The 20,699-nt window shown below is 44.7% G+C and overlaps 1 protein-coding gene across 1 annotated transcript in view; it reads right to left on the bottom strand.

Moving 5' to 3' along the window:
• Positions 1-20,497, bottom strand: part of rnf220b (ring finger protein 220b) — a gene marked incomplete at its 3' end in the record, with an annotated part of 28,059 nt that extends 7,562 nt beyond the window's left edge. Inside the window, 7 exon segments of the mRNA XM_079267337.1 lie at positions 4-96; positions 184-226; positions 1,131-1,257; positions 10,753-10,797; positions 10,800-10,820; positions 18,574-19,185; positions 20,373-20,497. Of these exon segments, the coding sequence (XP_079123463.1) occupies positions 4-96; positions 184-226; positions 1,131-1,257; positions 10,753-10,797; positions 10,800-10,820; positions 18,574-19,165 (921 nt within the window). The 5' untranslated portion in view covers positions 19,166-19,185; positions 20,373-20,497.
• Between the last annotated feature and the right edge of the window lie 202 nt (positions 20,498-20,699).

Below are 20,699 nucleotides of genomic sequence, written 5' to 3'. Positions count from 1 at the left end.
CACCTGGTATCGGTCGGAGTGGGCATCCTCAGACGTCCGAGGGGGCGAGGTGGGGGTCGCTCCTTCGCGCTTGATATGAAGCGAGAGCGACAAAGACTGTGCAGAAAAAGGAGAAAGAACAGACAGTCAGAGAAACTATCACAGCTGTTCTCTTTCAACTCAAGAGGACACCAACTTGTCTACCTTCGGCGTCCTTATGAGGTGGTTGTGCTGCACTGGAGTGACACTGCAGAGAAAAGAGGAAAATCATACAAAAGCCCACAAGACACACACATGTACACACATAAGTCAACGACACCATGTTCCCATTCAATTTACAAACACAATATTGTCTTTTAAATGTCATCTTGTGAATACCGTCTGCTTTTATCTTGTCTGAGTCTGTGTATAACCTCATTTTACTCTTTCTCACTTTATGTCTCTCACACAGATACTGTACACATGCACACACACACACACACACACACACATACAGTGTCCCCGTGGGCCAAGTTCAATTTGAAACCATAACTGTCCACGGAGCGGTCGTTAAGCAGATTTGGAGTGTAATGTCTTTATTGGAGGAATCATTCTTCTGGTCTAAGCAGCAGGTAATGTGTGTGTCTGTGTGTGTGTGTGTGCACTCCTGGTCCTTGTGTGTATGTTTTACACTGCACGTGTGTGTGTGCTTAGGGCTCAAAGCAGCCATTAGAAGGACATTATCCCCCCGCTGTGTGATTGGTCGCCTCGAGGCCGGAGGCTGTAATATGAAATATGTAGGGAACAATGAGGCAGCTTGTAAACACTGCACGCAGGTGACAGAGGAGACAGAAGATGCCACCTGGGGAAACTAAAGGGAATGGTGGGGAGGGGGGGGGGGATCCCTCTGGCTACAAAATCTGTCAACATTTATTATCACCTGAAAGCTGAACAGAAATAGAAAGTCTGGGATGCAAAACAGGAAGAAAATGACAAATGGATAACTGGAGGAAGTGAGAAGAATGAAAATGGTTTGAGGTACGATGTGAAGATGTGATTCTCAACGGTGCCGTGAAGAGGTTTTTGGATAAAACCACATAATGTTGAATAAAGACAATGGAAGAAGATTCACTGAATTATAATGTGAATGGAGGGAGATCAGATCACGATACCTGATATGTATCTGGGCAAGTTCGGTCAACTCCTGCTCCATGTGTTCCTGCAGCTCTCCTGGTCGCAGAATCGCCTGGCAGACTGGACAAACTGGTGCCTGAGCGTCATAGAGACCCTTCACTTTGCCTGGATAATAAGGAGAGTGAGAGAGTTAAAAGAGCGTATCAGGATTTTACTACGATGGCGGTTGAATCGTCGTTTTTTGCTTGGAAAGATTCCTAACTGAGTGACCTGAGATGATCAAAGTGGCAACAATGATAAGAGCTGTTTGAATTCTGTAAATGCTAAGGAAAGGTGCGTTAATGCTTCCTTTCTTATCACCTTTAGCATAGGATACACTAGACCCTCCTTTACGGAAGAGAAGCAGATAATGCCGTCACACAATGCCTTGAGGCAGCCACATTTAAAGCCACCATTCGGCCGTCAATAACGTTGTTTAATTGTGCGCTAGGATAAATTGAAAACATCCTTCTTAGGAAGGTGTGACTCTGGTCGGACAGGGATCCTAACTTTCATACATTGATGAAGGACAAACATTAGATCATACAAAAAACATCAGAATTGTGAATTATATTACATTTTTGTTAAATTAAATTCTTGAGCATTTTGCCTTCATTTGATGGTAGCCAGTTTTCAACAAAGGCCTCAAGCTGGACTTGAACCGGTGATCTTAGTCTCTAGACCACCATGACACCTCGTGTAGGATTTTTACAGCTGATAACAGTCTTCGCTGTGTGTGTGTGTGTGTTCAGTCGCCTATCTGTACTATTGACATACAGTGGCAGTGAGAGTAAAATAAGGTTATACACACACACATATAAACATGTAGACGGACTGCTATGGCCCCCTGCTGTCAGTGTGTTGACATCATAGGCTGTCAATAGGAACATTACCCAGGAGGGCCACTCGGCCCATTGGGCCCCACTGATGGATTACTGCCATAAGCAGCCAGCTGGGAGCCTGAGGAGCTCTACTATATCAAGATTTTACCTAGTAGATGAGGTGATTTACTCCTGAAAGCCATCAATCACATGTAGAGAGCTAGTAGGCAAGATGCACCGAATTTCCATCGCTGCAGTCAATGGAAAACCAATGACAGAGCTGGCAATCACAATTTAACACGTTTTAATACAGGACATTACAAACAGATTAGTCTTTTTGACTGTTTCTCAGTTCCCCCTCAATGTGACTGACTGAACTTCCTGAAGGACCTTATTATCCGAACACCGGACTGACACTTTTCCCCGGCTCCACTCCAAACGACCAGCCACATGACAAGCTCAGATGTCTGTCGGCAAGTGCCGTCCCCTGACATCAGTTGAGCAATGAGCCCCCACAATGAGGAACCAAATAGGACAAAATGGCCTCTAAATAAAACATGGAATGGAAAATAGAAAGTGGAGTCAGGTGTCCTTGGAAGAGTGACAGCTCTCCTGGTTTCACCCCTCTCTCGCTTTCTCCCTCTCTCTCTCCCTCTCTCTCTCTCTCTCTCTCTCTCTCTCTCGCCTTTTTTGCATCCCCTCGCGGAAGTCTAAATGACTTTTCCCGACACGCATCGAACGTTCCCGGGCTTTCTGCGCTCTGCCGCCCGGAACATGCAGGCATCAGTAAACAATGAAATCTCTGGGCTGAAATTGAATTTATAACCACATTACCTGGACAGATAACGTCTCTGAATGGCGCCGCGATAAGAGCAATGGGATTTGATTTCCAGGTGTTTTATTGGTCCACTTTTTGGATAAGCCCCCCTCCTCAGACTACAGCCTCTCCCCCACCCTTCACCTCTGTCCCACACAAACATCAGATTTAATTATGAGCGGGCATGTTTGGATATAAGGATGTGTGTGTGTGTGTGTGTGTGTGTACATGCTTTTGCTGAAGCCTGACTCTGGGCTTGTGCTGTGCTCTCATAAGTGACAGTTGTTGGTTCATGACCACCTTTTTACACGTCTCCATCCCCCCGTTGCCCTCCGCCCCCGCCCACATAATCCCTGTCAGTATCAGTCAGCCTCAGCCCCTCTTCAGCCTGGGGGGTCTCAGACACACAACAGGGGGCTGTAAAACCTGCCTGTGGGGCTTGTTAACTGTTCCCTCACTACGGCAACTGGCTCGGATGGATTGGCCCTCTCTGGCCGGGCTGTGCTGAGTTCGACTGGCTCATCTCCAAATGGATTCACTGTGTCTCTGATTGTTTCCTTTTTTCTGTCTTTGTGTCTCGCCAGTTCAGGACCTTCTTTTCCTGGATGACTTGCCTTTGTCCAGCTGTCATTTTCTCTCTTCGCTTCACTTACTGTTCCCACGTGGGAGGATGCTTCTTTGGCTATATTGAAGGCATCATGTCATTGATATCCTTATTTTGTCGTCACTTTAAGATTGACTACACTATTTTCCCAATAAAATAAAAGCACCACTTTGGACTACAATGGTGCTTTATGTACAAGTGGAAAACCTTTCTGGAAGGAATCACACAGATGAGCAGACACAAACATGCCTGAATACAATCTCTCCATGGATTTGAAGAGAACACACCCTTGGGGCGAATAAGCCATCAGAGCGCTGCGATATGTCTGTGCCGTGTCTCCACTATCAGGAGCATCACAAGATAGTGAAGTTCATGTTCTGCAAATAAACAAGATCTCGTCCTTGTCCCCCCATTGTATGATTGATGGTGAAATCCAGTTTATGTTGTTCTGCATCAAGACGTGGGCTGTGACTGTCCTGCGTTCAGTGCTCTGCAACAGAGAGATCAGAATCCCGCTGACAAATCCTTAAATCTTCGAGTCCCCCCGAGGGCCTGGGTAATGGCCGATTCCAGCGCCCATATGACGGCTGCCAGTTCTGCTGATGCAGACGGAGCGGCGATGCCTAACGTGACCTTTACTGAATGCCACATCACATCAGGCCTGGATGTCACCGGCTGACATTATGCTGGGGCATGAAAAGGCTGTTCTGCAGGGGAGACATGGTGACGAACGTCCCCCCGGTGACAAACCTGTGGACGTGGTATAATTCTGATTGACGTGAGGAGGATTGGACGGCTTTGAATGGCAGGGGACATACAAGCGAGCATCTGGGAGAGCTTGTGGAGGATGTGGCGCTTGTTTTGCGTTGGCTGGGTCTGTTTTTCTGTTTGTTCACTGGCAATAAAGTGCTGAGACAACTCACTCCAACTTGCATCATTATCCCAATCATCAAACAATTCTCTAAGCACATCAGAAATCCCTCTATAAAGTCATAACAAGCACAGACTCTATATAACCAGTAGGCATGTAGAGATTGGCGGGGGGAGTTAAGTTAACGCTTGGCGGCTAACACTGCAGTGGTGTGTTGTGTAGGCAGGTCCTTGGCACACTTTCAGAGGAGATGGAGGGCTATAAAAGCCATTGGCTCCTGCCACACCTGTACCCCACCCTATCCCGCGGCCTGCTTCCTATTTAAAAGCATCACATGCAGGATATTAGTCAGGGTTTTTTGCCGTCTGTGCGGTAGAACTAACCTCTGAAGCGGAGGAGGGAGAGGGGAATGTATGCAGGCCGCCGTTTGTTTTTTATTGGGGAACTAATGGCCTATTGAGAGGTTGGGTATTTAATGAGCAACATAATAGGCCCTGTAGTAACACATCTGCTATATGAGCAGAGTCATTTCCTCAGCTTTCAAAGGCTGCTGCTCCAGCCTTTGAAACAGCAAGTTTAGTTGCCTTTGACTTCGTACTTCTAGATATCTGCTTTTTATTAATTGCAGAATTGCTACACCGGTAACACACAAAATACAAATGTGCTGCTCGGATCCATGTTCAATCCTAACCACATTCAACGGCCGATGAAGACACACTCCCTCTCCTGGCTTGACCTCGAATCTAACCGTCCAATCTAATTCCAGCATCCTTCAAATATATCCCTCCTACTCTGCAATCAATTGTGTTTAATGTATTAAAGACACTCACCACAACCACCGCAACCTTTGGCCCTTCCACAAATCAATGCCTCGTTAGACCGCTAATGATCATTCATTGACTAATAAGATCTGTATCAACCTCTTGTAGAACATTGATTGACCTTTGGCCTCTGTAGTGCTCTGTGCATTATGTGGACAGCGGGAGACGGCAGTTGTAACTCCTGGGGAGTCAGATGATGAAAAAGCTCCTGGTGGGAATGAACAGAAATCCTAAACCCCAAATAGACTGATTCTCAAGCACCTCAGGCCAAATCCCTTTTCTTCTGCCCTACAGATCAATGGACATAACCTCTGTGACCACAAGTCAATCAGTGCACAAACCCCCAATTTCTCTCGTTCTTTCTCTCTCTCATCTTCTCCATTAGTCATCACAATTGTTCCATCAGGTGCGGGCGTGGCCCAGCATGTATGTGTCCAATCTTCTCACTGATGGAGAGTGGACTGGGTAGCTGTGCGACTGTGTCCCTGTGACCACATTCCCCTTCTCAGGACCTGAGGGCAAAGATCGACCCCTGCCTCCGCTTCGCTCCAACCAATCAATCTGGCCCTCATTGAGATGCATGGCTCAATGATCTTTGATTGCGACTTACATATTTGGAGAGAGGGAGTGGAAGTCAGGGGGGAAAGTTAGGACTGTCCTTGGGTATTTGGGGTAATATGAGGCTACTTACAAGCCACATCATGGGGGAATATCTGCAGGTCGATTTGAAGACTGAGATATTTGAAAAACATCAAGTCTGCTGATTCATGGTGGCTGCAGAGCTTATAAATGCCAATTGTGTCCTTTTTTGTCTTTTTCTACCTTAGTGGGTCCAAGCAAACTCCCTATCAGCAGAGGAGAGATGGTGTGTGAACCTTGGAGAAATGGGAATAATGGCCGACATGAGAAAGAAGAGAGAAAGTACTGGTATAAGGAGGTTGACATCTTTTTTGCAAATAATTGACAAAGATGAGAAACAAGGTGTTGTTCTGTCTTTATTTGGGTCTGTTCAGGTCCTGTTTTGGCATCGTGAAACAGGCCTGATAATTCTCAGGCCCTCTGGTGTCTCTGAGATCCAGTCTTCTTTTCTTTTTTACATGTGGGGTATGTTTGTTTTGAATCAGGTCCAAACTCATGGAACCATGAGGACGTCTACCAAGCTTACCCCTACCTAGTTTGGGGCCCACCAGGAACCTTCGTTGCATGTCTTTCCCCCGTCTCTCTCTCCTTATTCATACTCTCATCTATCTACCGTTAGCAGTTATGATCCTCCAAAAGCTGAGATGTAATCGAGCTCATACTCTGGGAAGCAAATGCCAAATCCAGACTTTGACATCCATTTGCTGACTGCTGTCTGTCAAAGTCAGTGCAGTCGCGTTGGATCAAGAAGCCGCTGCCAGCGGACAGCGATAGAGACGTTCACCGGTGGCCTGTAACTCAGTCTGGTGCCATCAACCTGCACTCGCTAGACAGACTGAAATATACAGAGATCCAGCACTGTCATACTACATCACACTGTCATGACTTGAACCTCTCTCAACATACTTCAGGCGATCAATTGCCATAATCGGTTTAACTTGAGTTCATTTTTGCGAGGAGGGAAAAGTTCTTTCCTCAGTCACATTATACATTTTCATCCCATTTGGGTGATTATACAGTCTTGTATGGTTTTAAAACTATCGACCACAATTGGTGTGAAAGTAGTGAAAACACAATGGTGCTTCTATTAGCTCCTGAACAGTTGCCATTTTCAGAAAACGGCGACATCCACGCCCCGCTTGTTAACAATTTGAGCAGCAATGAACCCACTGCCAAAGTTTGTGGGATTTCAATGAGTGCCTTCCTCTGGAAGTAAGTAACTCATGAAGGCATGTGTAAGCCTGCTGTGAGCTATTTATATTTCATGTACCGGCGTGATTGCTGCAATATATTTCCTTTTCTTTTTTTGTATGTCTGCGTGGGTTGAAGCAAACATGTCGATTTAAAACTATACATTACTCCTGTCATGATCGTCTCGACCACTCTTTGTGTGAGCGAGTGAGCGAGCGAGAGCGAGAGCGAGAGCGAGAGAGAGAGAGAGAGAGAGAGAGAGAGGCTAATAAACGGATCACAATCCCTCATTAGAGGCTCATTAGACTGGCTCCAGAAATACAGATCACTATTAGCCGGACCACTGATTAATACACATTAATACTCTCTCTGTGTCTCTCTTCCTCTCGCTCTCTCTCTCCCTTATTATTCCACCGTCTCCTCATCACTTCACTCTCATTTTATTTTCCCCTCTCGCTCTTTCTCCCAATTAGTGGTTAATAAGGAGCAAATGAGAGGATCGCTCCGTTGCTTGCATCAAGTACTCAACTTTTCTAAACAGTCTTGGACAAACAGTGTGTCACTGTGTGTTGAACTCACTGAAGAGTTTAATTGCAGCAGGACTCATCAATGTTCCTACAACTGTACAGACTATAAAAATGTATTCTGACAATATAATTGTTCCGTTGGGACCATTTTCTTTCAGCACTGTCCAAAACAGAGAGCTCTTCCCTTGCATGCTGTAACTTATAATGCTTTAGTTTTCGCCTGCTTCTCCATCTGTGAGGTTTTTTATATTTCCCAAAATATACTCCCCAGAGATCCCGCCTGAGCTTTTTGCATTAGGCGACTGTGGCGCCAACTCTGACACATTCGGCGCATAGGCACACAAACCAGGTTCTCTGTCGCATGCTCTTAAACACCCTGAACCAGGGGTCTCAAACTCATTTTCACTCCGGGCCACATCAGCACCATGGTCGCCCACAAAGGGCCGGTTGTAACTACTCCTAGCATATTGTTAAATAATTCTCTGCATTTGATTATTGTTTATTCAAGTGTAAAAATATTGTACATGCAGTTATATAAATGAAAAATATATTGAAGCATATTTCTGTTATTATAACTTAAATCCTTTTAATTTAGGGTTAAGAAACCCACATTACTCTCTCAAAGATCAAACTATTAAAGAAAATAGCAAAGACAAATATCAAACAAGTTATTACAATAACTTTGTTCAATGCTTAAAATCCTTTCAAGGGTGCGTTTGCACAATCCCACATGAAGTATTTCATGTGTTTTAAAGCCACGTTTGAAGTAGTCTTCAATGTACTCGCAATACATTTCCATGTCAAATATACAGTAACCAGCCAAAGAGCTGCTTCTGTGATTGTGTTTAAGTGTCTCATCATTTTGACTTTCAATCTCATTTTGATTCAATAAAAGAAAAGTGAGCTCCTTGAACACATGCACTAACAGTCGATGTTTGGTGTTTTTTTTAGAAAGGGAAAACAGTGGATTTACTGCGTTCTTGCTGCTGCTATCAGGTGCACGAGGCACATTCTGAAACCGTAGATGAGGTTCCCAGATGGTGGTGAGAGGTTTAAAGTAAAGTTATTTGCACACAACTCAACACAACAATCTCAACATAAGACGTATCATTATGACTCCAAATGAGTTTGCTGTGAAGAAAGAAAGGAGTAGAAAAAGGGAAAGTATTAAAAGAAGAGAGGAAAAAGAGAGGAATGAAGAATTTCATTACAACACCAGAACCACCTTAAAGCAAAGTAAAGCACTCAACCAGGTTTGCTTTATAGGAAAATGAGGATTTTAGGACAATTTGGTCCCCTTTCATTCTTTTTCTTTTCTTCAAAATCATTACATTTATGTACTTTTCTTGTGATTTGTTTGGTCAGCTTGTACATTCTTCACTATGTTAACTATGTGTACTTGTGGGTTCTCCGTGCTCTGAGTGCTGTTGTACTGGCTTCACTTCATGGAAAACTGCCCTGACTGCGGGAGCACAAACACACTTACAGTAAAAACACATTTGACAAATAAAAGAAAGGAATGCGAGAGAAGAGGAAGGAAATACAGAGAGCAGAGAAACACCCAAAATAAGAGCAAGCAACATAGTGAGAGCCTTACTACTCCTACTTAAAAGTTTTTATTATAGCAGTGCTTCTCTGTGTTTAGCCAGAAATCCATAAGAATAATTTAAAAAAAACCACTGCCACTCAAAAAATGCCAAGTATCTCATTTTCTGATTTTGTGTAGTTAACATGTTTGGAACTACATTTTCCTTTTCAGCTGATAATTTGGGGCGGCTGACACACACTGTCCTCTACCAAAGAAAACACTCCCACCTGCTACAGCCTCACACACCTGTCCCACATACATTGTGTGCAGTGCAGGTGGGCGTGGAAGCCTTTACCATAAGGGACACACTAACACACTTCAAAGAAAATCTAAATTGTTGTGTTCCCTCTGCAGGAAACATGCCGGGTTTAAAGCCCCGCATTGGGCCTTAATTGCAGGGGTAGCAGGCCTCCAGTCAGAACTTCCCAGACACCGCAGCGTCCCTCTCTTCAGACTCATGAGCGGGCGTCATCACAGATAACCCATCTGCCTCCCCCCTCTCCTCCAGATAACATCTGATACTGTCAGAAACAGTGTTGACTGCTGCGGGTCCGAGAGGACCACAAGCACCTGGCGCTCTGTGATACACCTGTGTTTGGGTTAGTCACACTTCCCAAATGATGTTATTGTGTCTGCCTGGATGAGCAAACAATTATGGCACATGACGATGGTTTTGTCTTCAAATAGTGGAAAGGTACAGATGATTGAGCAGCTTATCTTCAGTAACCCACACACAAAAGAAAGAGGAATCGGGGCATTTAAAGCCCTTAGCTTTGAAGATTATGTCATATTAAAAGGTGAAGAAATCGTAGATGTATTTTTTAAATATCTAGGAAAGCGCTTGTGTAAATGTAAATGACTATTTTTAGCAGATGTTTTTATTCTCCTAGAAAAGTCTCAGATTGACATTGTATGGACAGATATACAATGTATATGATTCACATAAAAATATGAAAATTGTATGAAGCTTTCTTGTAGCTGCTTTTCTGTAATTTCCGGTCGATTTTAAGGATGTTACAGTAATATAACGACAAGAACTCATTTGTAATCTCTTTCTCATGTGATCCAGAGTGTGACGGCCCCGAAAGATGACAGCAACGTGCAACATAAAATCACAGACATTCAATTCAACCTGAGCCTCCCAGAATGGCCGTACAGTAGAACTAATAACATAACTAATAATTATAAACTTCACAAAGTAAAATATTTGTTGCAGGTCTGTTCTGTTGAATTAAATAATATTGTCAACATGTTTAAGTTATTATGTCCCCCTCTAAGTGATGAAATACTTTTAATTATACCGATAAAATGTTCCAAGTAAATTGCCTAACTCTTGAAATCTATTGTGTGGTTGAAGCTTTACACTGCAAACAAAGGTGGGCAGTAAATAGTGCCTTTATGGTTGTTTTCTCTTGAGTACAAAGGGCATCTCTGCATGTTGTGTGTGGTATCCCAGCACCAGACTGACTCCACTCGACCCTGAAAGCTTGTTGAGAGAAAGATGTATTGAGCTTTAATACAAAACTCTCAAGTGGAGGGACGACCCTCCACGTCAGACTAGAAATCACTGCTGTGATAGTTTTATTCTGTGTGTGTGTGTGTGTGTGTGTGTGTGTAGATGGATTTGTCAAAGAGCAAGTGTGAAGTGAAGCTAAGAGTGTGAACATGCACACATTGTATTGGTTTGTGTGTGTGAGAGAGAGAAATGTGTGTATGTGCTCATGTTTGTATCATTTACACACTTGGACTGTGCAGCCCCGGTGAGCGCAGCGCAGTGTGAGCCCCCGTCGATACGCCCCTCCGATCTCCCCTGTCAGCAAACACAGGAGAACAAAGAGGCCTGTGGCAGCGCCAGCGGGTATAGATCTTCTCTCCTGTGTTCTCGCTCAGCGGGGTCACACAGGAGCCGCTCACAGTTCAATCTCCTCTACTTGACTGATCAGGAGCTTTGAGACGCTGCTAATGAGACTGGACACTCTCCAGTCTGCGGGACCCTGAACCAGCCCACCCAGAGCAAAACCACAGAGAGTCCAGGAGTCCACTCGGATACAAGCAGCTATTTCAAACTGTGATTCAAGTTGAAACTAATTAAAAGCAATTATTGGTGATACACAATATTGGTTAAAGCAGTCAAATCAGTAAAATACTCTATAGTATTTATTTTCAAAATTAAAATATATGTCGTTTCATGAAAAATACTATGGATAACCACGATAGACTTAAAATACTGAAGTGATACGACACAAACACATGTTTTAAACAGGTTTGACTGAAAACATTATTTTTAAGAGAGTAATATACATATTCTCCAAGCGTGATTTAAGCTAATCATATTTTGGTGGCTGTAGAACGGAAATGTCTCCGACAGCAGTATATTTATACTTTACAAGACATTAAAGTTTCCTCTTAAACCCACAATATGCAAATGTTTTGTAATAAAACACAGACATAATTATTTTTTCATGCATATTTAGATTCTGATTCAAGAATCAGCATTAGAATCAGTTCAGGTCAAAGGAAAACGATGGAAAAGATGTCACAATAGGCAATTAGACACCCGTTTCCTGTCCAAAAAAATCTAAAACAATTCTATTGAAGTTTTTAAAAAACTTGTTTGATGATCCCACTGGTGGCATTTCAGGTCGCTTACTGAACTGGATTATCGTGGATATGTCACAGTGTTGAAGCTGCTGTGTGACTTTACTTTTGGGAAACTCTGTTACAGTAGCATAGCAACTCGATGCGCTATAATGGTGTCATTTGCATTGAAACAATCCACAGCATGTATCCCATCATCATTCAGTGATTGATTTGTAATTGCACTAATAGGGTCACGACCGAGACAATAGGATGTGTGAGGCAGAGTCCCTGCTCTTACTCAGCCTCACAGACTCGCAGCGGGACTGCTGAGCGCTGCCTGTGTGGTCTGTGGGGACAATTAGCACAATCTCCATACTAATGGCAGCCTGTAATGGACACTGCTGAGTCTGCCAGCCACTGTGTGTGTGTGTGTTTGCATATTATGCATGTGTGTGTGAGGGAATGTTTGCATATGCACATATCCTTCAGTGTGAGTGCCTTCCTGTGCGTAGTTGAGCGTCTGCCTGTCCTCTGTTGTGTGTGTGCCTGTGTTAAATGCACACGGAGTTCCTGTGTTTATGTATTTATATATATATATATATGTGTGTGTGTGTGTGTAAGTAGCTGGTAGCCTGTATTTTACTGAGGTGACCCCCCCCCACCACCAGCATCCCCTTTGTTGGCGGCTCTAACCCTGATCCACGGCCACTCATTAGCACCATAATAAGTGTTGAGACGACACGTAAAAGGTTATATACTGCTGGACTGCTGTTTTCCTATCAATTATCAGGCCTGTGATTTATGGCCCAGACCCAATGCTATTCTCTGTGGAGATTTGTGGGAGTGTTTACACCCCTGCACAGCGGGGTGAAGGGTCAATCCTGGCAAACTTTGACCTTTAAAGGCAGGGGTGCACCGGCACTGATGGGAGTTTGAGAACAGCACTGGAAGTGACCAAATCGATAAGTGGATCTTTAAGATGTGTAAGTAATCTGTACTGTTTCCTGTGCTTTAACTTGTTTGAACTCTCACATGCGCATACTGTAAATAACTTTCTCTCTAAGAGTCTAAATGTGCTGCTACAAAGGAAACTATTGATTGTGAATTTTATAGGGAGAGGAGAAAATGAGTCCGTACTCCAATATTTCCATTCTTTCACCCAGAATCTCCGCAGTTCCCTAAAGATGTCTTCCTTTTATTCAAATTCAATAACTTTGCAAAAAAAAATAAAAATTCACATTTGACAATATACAATGGCTGCCAATCCTGCTTAAGAAGCCACTGAACAATGTCAGGACGTCATATATTTGGGAAGTAAAGCTATCACGCCTGGCATGCCTTTGACGTGCTTTTGTCAAGCTCCTCCACAGCTGGGAGACTACAGCAAGCACAAGTGACATGCTGTAATGAGGTCTGTGTGTGACACAAGGCACATGTGTGTATATATATATACACACACACACACACACACACACACACACATCTACATATATGTGTATGTAAGTGCATGATAGTTGTGGTCTTGCTGTCTGGGTGCGCTGCTCCTCAGCAGCATGTGTTTAACCCCAGCGTTTGGCCTCCCTGTCCTCTCTATCTGTCCAACTGATTTGTTAGGCTCCGGGGACAGAACGGAGGCTGTGCGTGTGTCATTTCTGCGATTCACTCTACAAACATAACCCCTCTGCCATTACGCCAAGCCTTTACGACGCGCACACACACACACACACACAAGGTCTTTGATGTGAGATCAGAGGCAGCTGTGATGCAAGTCGATCAGGTGCGTAGAGAGAAGTAGAAATAGGGAAAACGGAGCGAAGGGAAGAAGGAAAGATGGCCTCTGTTAAAACAAGGTTGTGGTTTTAACGCCCCCTGGGCCCTGCACTCGCTCTCTTTCTGTCTGTCTCGCTCAGCCTCCCTCCCTCTCTTTACACACAGGCAGCGCTGTTCGATCACAGTCGGCGACGCAGAGACTACAAGATGTGCTGTGACTCATATTTCGGCAGAACATTATGTTGACCGTCAAACAGGTGCTGATGGTCACCACAAAAAGACCCCTACTCACACACACACCCACGCAGATTTCGCCACGCTACTGTATAAGCCTTCTGCCAGACGAGTAGAAATCCCTACTGTCTCCTACAAGCCGTGTGGTCCACAGCCTGGCACTCTGGAACATTTGAAGATCCTTCAGCCTGCATGGAGGCCGTAACACACACACACATCTACACACTCCATCCACAAATACACAATGACGTATTAAGACAACACGTAAATCTAACAACATGGGGAAAAAAAAAAACTTACATGTTCCCTCTCTGCAGCACTTATAAGATGAAGGGAAGGAGGTAAAAAGCCAAGAAGAGTTCCCCCTCCCGCCAGGATGAAAGCCTCTTTTACTTGGGAGAACATTAGGAGAACAAACTACCATCACAACAGGAGGGGGAACAGTCAACCGCGGCGTGCTCTCACATCAAACACAACCACCATTAATATTGTAATGCTTCCTCCCCGAGTGTTTGATATCAAGAACAAGACTAGCAGTGTGGCCAGTACAAGAGCTTGTTGCACATGTCACGTATTTGGGAAATTGTAGCTTTAAAAACAGAACGAACAACTCAGTGGCTGCAGTATGCGATGATGTCAGGTAACAATAACTGAACTGTAACAAAGCGTTTAGCATCTTGACTTTCACCGTTCTTTTATTTTCAAATAGTTTCTGGAAGGATTAATCAAAGCGTGTTGGTCTTAAACTTGATTAAAGATGAAAAACACTCAAATCAACTGTACTTTTCTTTTACAAAACAATGTTGTAAGTTGTCATGATTTCATGAAATACTTTCGTGTGAGTCCACTGTGGATGCTTGTTTGTCTCTTCTTTTTCCATCTTAATTTCTATCGGCCAACACCTTCGTACTACTACGTTACTTCAGTTTTCTTTCTAAAGTTTGTTCACGACAGATCACACCGACACAATATCCCTAACAAAAGGAAGAAAAAAAAAAAACGAGGCATAAGCATATGGTGAGTGCGACTGTTGATGCATGGAGTGCACACGCAAGTCCGCCTTGATAAGGAGTATACACCCTGGGAATAATAGCGGGCAGCGGATACTATATGTGTATGCATGAGCATCGAGTGGTTGCTATTGATCTCCTGTGGCCTGCCAGTGGGATGTAAACACTGTGTCTTTCAGCAGGAAGCTCCACTCAATACGAGCAGCCGTCAACGACTGCTACCCAGAAAACACAGCGCACAGACGGCCTCCCTGTTATCACATCAGCACACACAGCTAGAGTATACGGCCTGGTGTGTGTGTGTGTGTGTGTGTGTGTGTGTGTGTGTGTGTGTGTGTGTGTGTGTGTGAGGGAGAGACATGTCAATATACCGTACAAACATATATATGCACACATAAGTGTATAAAAAGTATACAAACATGCACCGCTGGTGGGTGAAATCCGTGTAACAGCATAATTGTGATCATTTTACTGATTTAATGACAGAATGAAAACAAGCTCCTGACAGCAGTAATATATTAAGATCTAACTCACATCAATCTAAACGTGTGGCCGCATGCAAACACTGCGCACACAAAGCATGTAAGCTGTGTCTGGAACGAGCTCAAAGCCTTCAAACTTCACCACTGGGATAATCCATGTGCCGAATCTAAGATGAATCTATGTAATATTGATTCTGTTCGGGCGGCGCACCAGTCCGCTAACAACCCATGAATAACCGACTGCAGAGGACACTGACACTCTGAGCGCATCTGGTGGAGAATCCTCAATGTGTGTTACACTGACATGTTTCCCCCCTATTAACTTCCTGCAGGGTTTCTTTACGCTCGGGTGAAGATTTGGCGAGTCTCTCGGCGCCTTTTCGTCCGCGTGTTAAATGCTAAATATCGGTCGTCACATTTATTGCCGGTCTATTTAAGCTCTCATGTTTCGCTTTACCAAAGTGGACGCACGCAGACTCACACAGGCGATACACACGTAAATAATAACACTCACATTAATTGTGCACGTACGGTGTGCTTTACTGTTGATGAGAATGATGCTAAAAACAACAGGTCAGGGGACTGAATTCGAATTTTTTTTAAAGATCACAGATTGACCAATATGTAAAACGCCACTGTCATTTCTGTGACTGTGTGAATCTGTTTGTAATCCAGTTGTATGCCAGCTAATACAATTGATAAAATGTTGCAACTGACACCTGTAAAGTTTTGCATTGGCGTGGTCAGCAGGTTGGCTTTTTCACCAGATTTGCAATAATAATTTCCTTTTTCTCGTTCATTTTGACAAGTTTCACTCATCAAGAAAAACTGTATATTTGCGACGACTCGTGCGTGAACATGCAAGAGACTCTGGCGAAACTGGCTCCTGGTCAGTTCAGTTATTAGTTACAGTCAAGAAAATAAAAATGAGAAGGCTGTACTAAATATGTGACTTCACTGATACAATAGGCAGTACTGCCAGTTGGACAACAGTTGACTACTTTCTGTTTGGTGGCCTTCGTGGATCTCGTTGTCTACTCGGTGAAGGTTTTCACTTTTCTGACACCCACAACCAGGAGTTTAGCGTTTAACAAGTATCACAACTCTCAAACATCTGGCTCCAGTTATCAGAGTTCTAACTCAGCTTTGCCACCACAGTAAGATAGAGCGACACACACACACACACACACACACACCACTCCGTCAGCGTCTGGCCACGGTGTGTTTGCCACTGAAATCCTCCGGTTTCCCCAACTCCTTTTTATGGTAAAGGGCCATTTTATTTCCAGCTCAGGCCTGCGGCGGAAAGCATCTCCCTGAGGAAAATAAGCATGATTCGCTCCAGTGAAGACATCTGCCCTTTGAAAGCGAGCGTGGCTGTTTGAACAGCTGTCAGAGCACACGGTGCGTCTCAGACATTCCCTGATAAAACAGAGGCAAGTCTGGGAGGGGAAATCGACAGAAGACAGACACTAAATGGACGGAAGGAGACGTCCACTGGCAGTGATGGTAGGAGGTGCCCTACCTGCATGTCGTGTTGAAAGGGAAACGTGAGAGCAACCACAGCACTTGGTCACACTGGAGACTATGTGGCACATCAGAGGACAGCTGACATAAGCATCAGCATTTCACTCCAGGGTCAAAAATACTGACACAAAGTGTAACTGACCAACTCCAGCTTTGAGGACAGTGCCTTGCTTAAGGGCAGCGTCAGGCATATTCCTCATAACAACCCAACGCAGAAGGTCATATGAAGAAAACTTAAAAAGTATTAAAATAGGTTTTTGTGGTTTAGTTACTTCAGCGAGTATTTGCATTGCCATCGCTGCAGCAGTGTGCGAGCAGTAGACACACTCTCACTACCAGAGAAGATTTCAAGCTTAACAGTTAAGACTTTTGGTCCTGAAGTGACTGTCTGTTACCCAGTCAAGAGGAACAAGTGTATGTCAGACTTAGAAAAGTGCTGGGAGCTCAATTGCATTACAGCTCTTAGTTTGCCTGAGCTCCAATCTAATTGGATAAAGCTGGAAAAGCAGCTTCCAATGTGCACGGATCCATTTTTTTTTCCCCAAACTCATTTTTTTGGAGAAGAGATGCTCCCCATGTTCTATTCCTCCCCGTCTTTTGTCCTTGTCAACATTCCCCAAATGAGATTCCCAAAATCAGGAGGTGAGGGGAGCACGCATGCACGAGTGCACAGAGCAAACATTGTCAGACAGACACACCTCTCACGCCAGCATGCTGGCTGGCATCCCTTTCCTGTCCTTATTAAAATTCCATATTGAGATTCCTTCCTGCCACTCCGCCTCCCTGGCCCTGTCACTCAGCCACCAGCCAGCGACAAAATCAGCAAGTTTCAACAAAGACACACACATATGCACACACGGCACACAATCCAAACTTTTCTTAAGACAACTCGTCCCTGCTCCCGCCCTTTATGTGTGGGATGAAAGTTTCCTTTAGGTGATATGTATGAAAGCACATATCAGCGTCGCCCCCTCCTGCCTTCGCCCCTCTCCATCTCTGCCCCCCCCCTTCTCATTGTCATTATTTTCAATGGTGTTCCCCTCTGATCTGCCGGGTGCTCTCTCTCTCTCCTCTCTCTGTCTTTCTCTGGTCCCTTTCATCTGTCAGGCGCTTCTCTTGGCGACCGCCACTGAGGGGGTTTGATTTCCCATCATGCCTAGCATTGCCTCCCTGACTCCGGCTCCCTCTCTCCCCACCCCCTCTCTCCCTCTGAGGCGAGTGTTGTGCCCCCGCGTCGTTGGGCAATTATCCCCGGGAGTAATGAGGAGCGGCTCTCCCTCCACGGCGCACTGACTGACACCTCTCCCACTCATTTGTCAACAAATCAGACGGCTGGTGTGGGCGGCCATATTGAGCTGAGGGTTGTCGTTGGGAAGCTGAGGCTGAGGCGCATCGCCGCGTCTCTCTCTCTCTCTCGCTCTCTCTCTCTCTCTCTCTATCCTCCTCCATCCCTTCCCCTCTATCTCTGCCACCTCGTTATCTCTGACAGGGTGTCATTCGTTCCAACTCTCACTCCTCCTGTGTCAACCCTCCACACGCTCCGATGTATTTGTGTTTCTCAGCCGCCAAGAAAAGTATGACTTCGAAGAGGCCTAATGGTCATATGTGGCTGATGATCACTAAGCTGAATAAGTGACACCATTCAATTTATTTGTGTCAAAGTCAGTCGCTGTAAACACTTTGTCCAACTACGATGAAGACTAGAGTGCAAAAGGGAAAATATTTTCAGATACGTCTTTACTCACAGAGGCTCCTTTCAATTTGTCACCATGAGTCGATGCAGCTGTAGAGGGTATGTAAATCTGACCTGCCATGTCATGTCATGTCAGGGTGAGCAAGGTGTTTGATGTGCCAATTAAACTCGGTATATTTCCCTGCATTCTTTAAAGGTGTGAGATCAGTGACTGTGTGTGTGCTTTAGATGTGTACATAGATGTGTCTGTGATTCGAGTGTACTCACTGTGCTCTTTGCGCTCCTCCGGGCTCGATGATGCCTCTCCATCGGACAGCAGGCCGGACATGGAGAACAGCTTCCTCCCCGAGTCCTCCCCAGCTTTGAGCGAGCCGCCCGGGGAGCCAAAGTCAAACTCCTTCCCCTCCACCTCCGGGAAGCAGCTTTTCAGCCTCTTGGCAGGGGTGAAAGCTGAATGGTAAAGCCCTGACTCCCTCTCCTCTTGCGGGCAGGAGAAAGGTCGGAAGGCGCCCACCCCGCTGTGGTTGAGCATGCTCAGGGTGGAGCAGTCCAGGTTTGGTGGGGTGAACTGTGGGTGCAGGTGGAGCAGGGAGGTTGGGAAGTCTCGGGAGGGAAAGGTGCCTGACATGGGGCCCTGGCGCTGATACATGGAGGTGAATGTGTAAGAGGCAGAGGGGAAAGGGAGGTGGAGGTCCTTCTCCACGGAGGCTGGGACACCGAAGGGCCTGGAAGCCTGGCAGGGGACAGAGGCGTCTCGGCCGGCCTCTGCAGTAGAGGCGAGCACCATCAGGGCGGGGGAGGCCAGTGGAGCTGGCAGGTATGAGGAGCTGTCCATCTTGAAGGGGCGGTGGAGGTCCATTCACCTCCCTGTTGGTGGTCCTGAGGAGAGGGAGAGGAGACGACACAGAGTCAGAGGAGAGTGCTGAGGTGTAAAAAAGCTGAGCTATAACACGAACAAGAACACGAAAATAAATTACAAATCGTTAAACTTTTTTTCTTACATACAAAAAGACATAGAAAAAAATGTTGTTTTGTACCATTGCTTGATTGTAATAATAAATGTGACCTCTCTTCGGAAGAAATCATTTTTACAAGTTCACAGGGAATTTTTTTATAATCCTCAATGCCAAAAAAACACGTTGCAACTAGAGGCATTTTTACAACTACAGTTTTGGACTAATTTCAACAAAAGTGTTGGAGGAGGCCTTCTGTGCCTGTAAATAATTACGACGGAATAAATTGACAATAAAACACCCGTAACCAAAGCCTAAAAGTTAAATTTGATAGTAAGGTAATTACATTTGGGAAATCGTTCCAAAACGTCATTTTGTTTCCTGTGTAATAAATTAATTAAATTAGTAAATCAATACATTGTGAGGTGGGACTTTTTAAGTATAAAAAGCATCCCGGAAGAGAAGTTTCGTAACATTTCTGTTCTAAAATGTGAAACGCCAAACTGCACAATAACATCAAAGGATAAAAATAGTTGAATTAATGACAGCTAATTTAAAATATTACGAAACAGGTTGAACAACAATATATTAGGCGGAAAAAAACAGTTCCATCAACTAATTAGCTCGTTCCCTGTTTCTTAAACTGGAATGTAATGAATATAATTCCTTCTTGGGAAAGACCGAAATAACAAAAGTTAACTTAGAGCACTCTGATTCTCCTCAGTGAACTACTTTCTTTCAATGAATGTTAAATCTGTTAAGACCTAGATCTGTTAAATTAACCAGAATGAAATGTTGCGCGCGACATATGTCCACTCAAAACACTTGTCCTGAACAAATAGAAAACAGTGACTTAAAGCGCAAAGGTCAAGTTTTGACCCTGTTATATTCGAAGCATTCAAATGTTCTCAAAGTCTTTACGTCGTTTCGAACCCGAGAACAGTTTTCCAGCCGAAGCGCACAAGTTCCCTCACTTTAGAAAAAAAGAAAAGAAAACTACGACAAAGCTTCACAGCCGAAAGAACACATGGCAATCAAAGAACCAATTTAAACAATTTAAACAAACGAAGCCGTAATCACTTGCGTTGTCGCGCAGCATCAGAAGGCACTTACCGCGTGGAGAGCGAGATTTATTTCGCCGTCAAGCAACTCTCTCCTTCTTTTCAACTTCTAAATTGCGAGGACGCTGCACTTTCTCTCCCGGTCGCGCAGGAAAGTGAGAAGAGAAGCGGGGAGAGGGGAAAAAACGTGCAGCTGCGGGCAGCGTCGGCTTTTCCAGTCCTCCTCCAGATGTTGCGACTGTTGAATAGTGAGTGGCCGCCGAGATGTGTGGAGTTCAGAGGGGTGTTAGTCGCTGCCTCTCTGGGCTGGATCAGAGCATCAGTGAGTGGACTGGCTGCGCGTCTCTGTTGGTCTCTCCTTCATGCGCTCCGTGTGACA

This window comes from Melanostigma gelatinosum (assembly GCF_949748355.1).
Source record: "Melanostigma gelatinosum genome assembly, chromosome: 4".
Taxonomy (NCBI): Eukaryota; Metazoa; Chordata; class Actinopteri; order Perciformes; family Zoarcidae; genus Melanostigma; species Melanostigma gelatinosum.
Note: the sequence above shows the minus strand (reverse complement) of the source record. Positions and strands in the feature narration are given on the sequence as shown.